General features: G+C 39.3%; 1 protein-coding gene across 1 annotated transcript in view; it reads left to right on the top strand.

Annotated features, from left to right (window-relative positions):
- Positions 1–7,573, top strand: part of LOC117549212 (alpha-1,3-galactosyltransferase 2-like) — a 17,522-nt gene extending 9,949 nt beyond the window's left edge. Inside the window, exons 2-5 of the mRNA XM_034220900.1 lie at positions 5,111–5,188; positions 5,324–5,419; positions 6,232–6,369; positions 6,659–7,573. Coding sequence (XP_034076791.1) covers positions 5,111–5,188; positions 5,324–5,419; positions 6,232–6,369; positions 6,659–7,373 — 1,027 coding nt within the window. The 3' untranslated portion in view covers positions 7,374–7,573. The remainder of the gene's footprint in view (positions 1–5,110; positions 5,189–5,323; positions 5,420–6,231; positions 6,370–6,658) is intronic.
- Positions 7,574–8,470: the final 897 nt, after the last annotated feature.

Genomic DNA, 8,470 nt, shown 5'->3' with positions numbered 1-8,470 from the left:
ACACACTTGTGTGTTTTATCTGCTTTACTCTTGGGGGTGTAGTAAGAAAGTTGGCAATCTGCACACTTTTTGTGTAAATCACAGTTACTGGCAATGTCTGTTGATCTCTGTTTCTGCTCTTTATGTCGAGAATGACAGCCGACTGTACGGCATGTTTTGTTGCAGTCTTTACAAAAGATGGGTTTAAACTCTGCCAGGGTGCATGCAGGGTCAAGGCAGACATAGCAATGCCCAGTACAGGAGTGACTCCATTGAGAACTGTACCCTGTATAGCAATGCTCACAGACATACGGAGAGCCTAAAAACCCCTTCAAGTTCTTCACACCATAGTAATGGTTGTGTAGGAGGAACAGAAACACAGTTTTGTCTCGTTTGGGGGCGTCTGTCTGAAATTTACAAAGGGTTCGGTCGTCACCGTTTCGGTAAAAAACCACTATCTTACAGTTTAAGCTGTCTTCGAATTTATCAATGTCGCTGAATGTCACAGCTGTATGAGCTGTCAAACCCGCCATATTCTGGATCTCTTTACCGCGCTTGACCCCCTCATTATCAGTGAGGTTATCGTGTAACAACAGTGCTAAATTAATAGCAAAACACAGCTGGTTGGAGGAGTTCTGAACAACGTAAAGAAAACGCGCCTTCTTTTTAACAATCTCACTGTCTAACATTTTACTAATCATCCGTTTACCCTGAACCCCCCCACGGGGGGCCTGAACAATTTGAACCACGAGCTCCATGTTGCCTTCTGCCATTACCATGATATTCGATTGCATGGCTTTGAACAGCCCCTCCTCAAAATCATCCAGATTATCATCGGGACCATTTAAAATGGCTGATACATTAACCCTTAGTTCTTCACCACGTAACTCAATTTGTATGATATCTTCTCTTTCTGCCCGTGCAAAAGCATGTGCACGCATGTTATGCACATTGTTCATCAGACCCTGAAAATAGACTCCAAAGTCTGCTTCACCCCCAATAGGCGGTAGGACTAGAGACTGTCTCATTTCTATGTTACCGAATACAGGTCGAGAGATAACACTTGGCTCGGCATCTCTGCTAGTGCCTCCTCCTCCATACTGTGACAGGGGGCCGGTGATTCCGAAGCATTCGGGGTTGTCATTCTGATCAACATGTCTGTTACTTTGCATGGAGCAAGCGGGTGATTCTGAGTCATTCGAGCTGTCATTAACACACCCGTCATCTTGCATGCTGGAAACGGGGAGGCAGGCGTGGGGCGAAGCTTCGCTATTTTGTCCATCCAGACGGCGGGCATTGTCTAGAGGCTGCTCTAAAAGCCCTCGGTCTGCATAGCAGTCTATCACCCAATCCAAGGCACCGCCTAATGTTTTTGTTGGACTGCTTGAATTTGTTTCTGACAAGGCCGCGGGGCTCGTTTACAGCTGACCCCTCGTCATTTAACTCACTGTTGCTTGCCTGAACACTGCGGAAATGACAGGTCCCTATATCTGAATCATCATCATCATCACTGCACAATTCGTTTACATCCGGTAATACATGCAGAAAGGACCTTTCTCCATCTGTATAGGGGCTTGTTTCTGTCAAGGGCGTAGGCTCGCGTACATCTGTTATTGTGTCATTTAGCTCACTGTTACTGTCTGACCACTGTGGAAATGACATGTCTTCGTACACAAAGCCCTCACCACTGCATAGTTCATTTACATCAGGTAAACCCTCGATGAAGGACTTTTCGTCGTCTTTTAAATCATCCATGCTTGACCGTTTTTAAGAAATCACCCCCGCAAAAAAAAACAAAACATAAAAACAAAAAAAATCAGTGGCACCGCTGAAGAAACATTTCACTTTGCTTCTACATTCATGGACGTAAAGTCAACATACCTGGCGGATACATCAATAACAGTTTTACATGTGATCTACGTGTAGCTTATTCAGATGGTGTGGCCTTAAAGCAGACCTTAACAAACAGCGTTTGTCCTTTTGATAACGGGGTCCTCCCCTTCAATTGCTCTATAAAAGAAAAGAAAAGAAGAGGGTATAAGCATGTTTTTTAAAATACTCCAAAACAAAATCATTTAGCTATCATCTTTTGTATAAGCACACCTAAAAAAGCATTTTTTACCTGGTAGGTTTGAATTGTCAAAAACACCGTCTGTGTTGAGATGACTTGTTGAACAGATCTGCGCTGAGCTGAGACCATGCAGGCCGCCGGAGGGGGTGCACCACCTTTTTAGAACAAGTGAGTACGTTATTCTGGATACTTACACCTGAAAGAACATATTTAATTTTTAAGAAATATAGCTAAATACACTTATAGTAAAAAAATGTACACCACATTATTTGTACTTAGAACGATACTTCATTAAAGCTTCTAAATAATTACATAATAGAAAAACACAGATGCATAGAGGTTATTTAACACGCACACACACACACACACACACACACACACACACCACACACACACACACACACACACACACACACACACATCAAGCAGCATTAACTAACTATATGCTATTATAACATAAAAAATAAAAGTACTTACCATATATTTTCAAAATATCTGGGCCTTGACGGGGAAAAGCGAAGAGAGGCTGCCTAGATGTTTTCGGGGTTACTTATAGACCGCTATATGTAAATGATTCTAAAAACAACCAATGGGGTTATTCCTGATTGTTTAACAAATTAGCATTATATTGTATTTGGTTTTTTATGGTAGAGCAAATACTTTTTATTTTAGGCTATTCTCCTGTATATATGTATGCGTGTATATATATATATATATATATATATATATATATATATTTATATATATACATATATACGCATACACATTACAAAAAAACATGTAGATAGTTACATGAGAAAATAATGTAACTGCTTTCTCTGTTTTGCTCTGACCATCTGTCCTGAATTCGGAGACTTTTGTAATTAGCAGCCTCAGACCGTCTCCTCTCACACACACACACACACACACACACACACACACACACACACACACACACACACACACACACACACACACACACACACACACACACACACACACACACACACCATTTGCCCCGCAGAGGATGTCGGGGGGTTTTATGGTCCCCACACCTGTCTTGACTGTTCATCAAACTTTTCACGGCAGAGAATAGCAGAGAGAGAGAGAGAGAGTTAGTGAGATTGACAGTACTTTTACAAATATATGGTTGTATATTTCATGTTATTTGCAAGTATTTGTAAGTTACAGTCAATACTGCTGTATACAGGGGCACAGGAAGTGGTTAGGTGGCGGGGCCTTGCTCTTTAGAGTTGAGACATTACTTTTAAAATATATGGTTGTATATTTCATGTTATTTGCAAGTATTTGTAAGTTACAGTCAATACTGCTGTATACAGGGGCACAGGAAGTGGTTAGGTGGCGGGACCTTGCTCTTTAGAGCTGAGACATTACTTTTAAAAATATATGGTTGTTACATTTCATGTTATTTTATTTTGAAAACCGGAAGCGGGGGCGACCGGTAGGGGCAGCATTTTTATTTTTATCATTTTTAAAATATTTTTTAATTTTATTTTTGAAAAACCGGAAGTGGGGGTGACCGGTAGGGGCAGCATTTTTATTTTTATCATTTTTAAAATATTTTGTAATTTTATTTTGAAAAACCGGAAGTGGGGGCGGGACTTCCGGCGGAAGGGGCTGGGCTTATGGAGGGGCGGGACTTCCGGTGGAAGTGGGCGGGGCTTAGCCGGAAGTGGGCGGGGCTTAATAAGTAGGGAGAGGTGTGACCTGTCACTTTCTATGCATACTAATGAGATTGAAGTGGTATGTGTATAACTACTCACAATACCTCACTCAGATCCATCAAGCAGTCACCTGGTGCTCAGAAAACAACCTCCTACTTAACACAGCAAAAACCCAAGAAATAATCATCGACTTCAGGCGAAAGCCACAGCCCAAATCACCTCTATCTATCTCCGGCAAACTCATTTCCACCACAGAATCACTCAAATGTCTTGGCACTCACATAAGCAATAATCTCAAATGGAAGACCAACACAGACCACATCTACAAAAAAGCCAACCAAAGGCTATTCTTTCTGCGGCAGCTCAAGACATACAGAGTGAGGAAACATCTCCTAATCCAGTTCTACGCAGCCATCATCCAAAGCATCCTCACATCATCCATCACAGTCTGGTACAGCAGTTCAGACAACCTCTCCCGGAATAAACTTCAACGTATCGTCAATAAAGCATCAAAAATCACCTGCAGTCCCTTTCCATCACTCGAATCACTCCACCACCAACGAACTGTCACAAGGGCAAATAAAATCATTTCTGACCCCTCCCACCCAGCTCACCATGTCTTCCAACTTCTGCCCTCAAGGATGCGCTATAGGTCACTGTCCACCAAAACCGCCCGCTTCAAAAACAGCTTCTTCCCCTTTGCAATACAGACACTAAATGGACTCTAAATAACCCCAATGAACAATCATAATCAATCACACCTTGAACTTTATGTATAAGTCATGATGTATGTATTTGCCCTGTGCTGTGTGTTGTACTTTTTATTGTCTGTTTACTGTATGTTGAATTGTATGGAACAAGCTGTAATAATCTGCACTGAACACAAATTCCACCAGCATGGCTGTGTGGTCATTAAAGATTATAATCTAATCTAAGATTAATCGTTGACACATACAAACTGAGACCGTTCAGATAGATAGGACCTAAACCAGCTTAAAGCGGTTCCCTTTATGCCAATTAAATATTCTAGTGTTTCTAATAGGATGTCATGGTCGATAGTATCACATGCAGCACTAAGACTAAGCAAGACAAGAATAGAGACAAGTCCTTTGTCTGAAGCTATTAGAAGGTCATTTAGTCCGCCCATAACTATTCCATGGAGAATTTGGTTTTAAAATAAAATACATTTACGTTATATATTTCAGTTATAGATTATCTAACTAAATCAAAGACCTGATTTGCTCTCACAACATAATTTCACTTGTTCTTCACCCAACAGTCAAGCTTGGGCATCAGTAGCCTTTCAAATCACACCCTGTTTAATGGTTAATGTTAATGACCAAATCTTATATTACATATTTTTTACGTTTGTTTATGTTCTTTTGCATCATTTTAGGGGGCTCAAGCCAAGGAATCCTATAAAATGTTCTTGTCGTTTGGTGCTTGTTGGCAGCTGCATTCTGTTATATTTGAGGTGAGTACCAAAGCATCATTATTGTTTTTGGATACCTATTAGAGCACATTTGAACCAAATTTGTTTGTGTTTTGTGCAGACACGCTCCAAAATGATTTTCTCCTTTGTCTCACTATGGTAATTTTTTTATACTAGGTATTTAGCAAACTTTGTTCCTGTGGACAACCTGCCGGCAAACAGAGAAGGAAAATTGAGACAGATCATCAATTTAGATGACACTCTTCACTTTGGGTAAGAGACCTTACACTTTTAGTTTTGACTGCATACTAAAGGGCATATTTAAAACAATGTAGCCCAAGTTTCTGAAGCTTACAAGATTATCATTTGAACATTTTAACTATGTATTTCAATATCTTTGTTTTGATGTGTCGGCAAGTTGGTTTGTGTGTCTAGAACATTTGTTTGAGTTTCTTATAGATTGGAGAACACATTTCATGAATCTACTTATTCAATAATCTTAGAATAAAAATGACTTATTTCTGGAACAAATATGGTTGATTTATCATTGGAAGATGGGATCTATAAACATATGACAGTAAAACGTAAGACATAAGACGCCTAGCCGACTTGTTGGAGAGGCTAAAGCTCCTATTGTGTGAATGCTGAGATATGTTTGTACTTGGTTGCGGAGGTGAATGCTGGGAAGCGGTATTGCAGAGTCCTGTTCTGCCAGCTGGTTCTCATAATGTTTGCTTGTTCCAAAATCTGATAATACATCCCAGTTTAGCTCTAACTTTTCTGCTTCCCAGGATAAATGACTGCATGGATCAGGTAAGATTGGCAAAATGTATCTGAAAAGATACTTGCAGGTTTCCTGTCCTAGTGAGCATTCGAGATAAATACTTTTATACTTTAAATGCCAACTGGTCTCTACTCATACAATGTGATGCCTTTTGGGCTTCGGAATGCATCAGCTACATTACAACGACTTAAGAATCATGTTATTAAATTATACATTTCCCTTTAGCACTTTGGACTTTGAAACAATGTAAATCTCCTCTAATGATCATTTAAAATATATGTATTTTTGTCTTCCATTTCAGGGCCAGACAAGGGGTTGAAACACGTACATCTTGGAAAGCTCCTATCATCTGGGAGGGGATGTTTGACCCCAATCTTTACGACCAGAAGCACATCCAAAACCAGACGTCTGTGGCCCTCACCGTGTTCGCTGTGGGAAGGTTTGTTTGTCCATCACCACTAGCAGTTCAGTCGTAAACTGGTAGCACTTTGCCAATGCTTTGATACTATGAATTATTTGTACATATGAACAAATGAATACATTCTGCATATAACCGAATGAGATTCAGTCCGATTACTTTGCTTGGGTTCAGACAGTAAAGTCAGCAAATGTGCGCATATGATATATTTCTCAAATAAATAAATCAAATATGTTACTACTGTGTTTTCATCATAACATACTTTTAAGCAACACATTTTTTGTTGTGTTCCTCTCCATCCCTACCCAAGGTACCTGGATGCCTACCTGAAGACCTTCCTTACCTCTGCAGAACAACATTTTATGTTGGGATTAAAGGTGACATATTACGTGTTTACGGATCTACCAGAGAAAGTACCAAGTATCGAGCTTGCTCCTAACCGGACATTGAAGGTTATCCCGGTGGAAAAGCACTCCAGGTGGCAGGACATTTCTATGATGCGCATGAAAACTCTATCAGACGCCATAGAATCAGAGATTCATCACCACTGCAACTATGTCTTCTGCTTTGATGTGGATCAGGAGTTTAAAGGAAGATTTGGCTCAGAGGCTCTGGGGGATTCTGTGGCTTTGTTACACGCATGGTATTACAACGCTCCAAACTATCAATACACCTATGACAGAAACCCCAGATCCAAAGCCTTCATGGAAACCGGAGATTACTACTACCATGCTGCTGTCTTTGGAGGCTTGTTGGAAAAAGTGAAGAATTTGACAGATTACTGCTTTTTAAATATCATGGAGGACAAACTGAACAATGTGGAGGCTTTGTGGCACGATGAGAGTCATCTTAACAAGTACTTCTGGATCAACAAACCAAGCAGGTTACTCTCCCCTGAGTACTGCTGGGACCAGGTTATAATGGAAAAGAGGGACATAAACGTCACGCGCCTCATATGGGCACCTAAAGATTATGTGGGACTTCGTCCTAAGGAGATTGGCTACAAAAAACACAAATTAATATAACTTTGCAAGAAAGTTGCAATAATGTTTCCTTAAAGCTTTGTATTGGATTCTTCACTGTATCTTCCGAAAATTCCACTCTGGTAAATCTAAATGCTTTTCTTTGTTTTATAATATGTATTAATGGATATGTCAAATGTGTAATTTAAAAAAAAAACTATTTAAAAAAAAATGTTCCTCTAAAGCAATTTTCCAAAAACGTTAGTGCTGTTTGTTTTCATTTTACCTCAATCAATCTTTAGATATTAATTGACATAATTACTGAATAAAATGCTTCCTCAAACATGATGTTTTCTGAGCACTATTACCGTTCTCAATCACCCTGGCGTTTACACAAGAGACATAACCCAATAATTCGAAGAGGGCAGAACAATTGGAAACATTTGGAGGAGTTGACAAATTATAAACTAGATTATAGAATTTGTCTAATTTTGGTCTTTCATTTTTTATAAATATTGTTTGAGGGCAACTTAGAGTTCTTAATTTGAGAACACTGTGCTTGTTGTGACCTATTTATGGGGGAGGTTTGTTGGCGTTTTCTTCGCAGCTTGCAGTATGCACAGGTTTCATGGTTGAATACACAATAACACAAATAATATATTTCTGATAACATTACCACAAGATACCACTAATGTTTGCTCAAATCCACAAATAAAATAATCAAGCTGATGAAGCTCTTGTCTTTCCCCTCTTCCATTACTGGGACAATAGAAGCAACCGGTTACCTGATATGGAGCAGTGATTAGATATATTTGATATTTGTTTTAGAAGTACGTAAAAATCGTTTGAATTACTTTAGAGATTTAGTCCACTTAAGAAATCTAAAATGTGAATGTCACTGATTTAAATGCTTAAACTAGAAGTAATGGATGCATTCATTTGTTGACCTGAACAATGTAATGTGTCTATAAAAAAATACTACCATTTTATTTCAATAAAAATATGAGAAGACACATTTGGAGAAATACGTTTTTAAATGAAAGAAAGACTATAGATGTTATGCTTACCCTCTCTAAACCTGCTCGCCTGATGTGGGAACCTGACGATTTGATATTGACCATCCCGACTACCTAAAGAGTTCAACACCGTAGACATAACCA

The sequence above is a fragment of the Gymnodraco acuticeps genome, unplaced genomic scaffold (assembly GCF_902827175.1).
Source record: "Gymnodraco acuticeps unplaced genomic scaffold, fGymAcu1.1, whole genome shotgun sequence".
Lineage (NCBI taxonomy): Eukaryota > Metazoa > Chordata > Actinopteri > Perciformes > Bathydraconidae > Gymnodraco > Gymnodraco acuticeps.
Note: the sequence above shows the minus strand (reverse complement) of the source record. Positions and strands in the feature narration are given on the sequence as shown.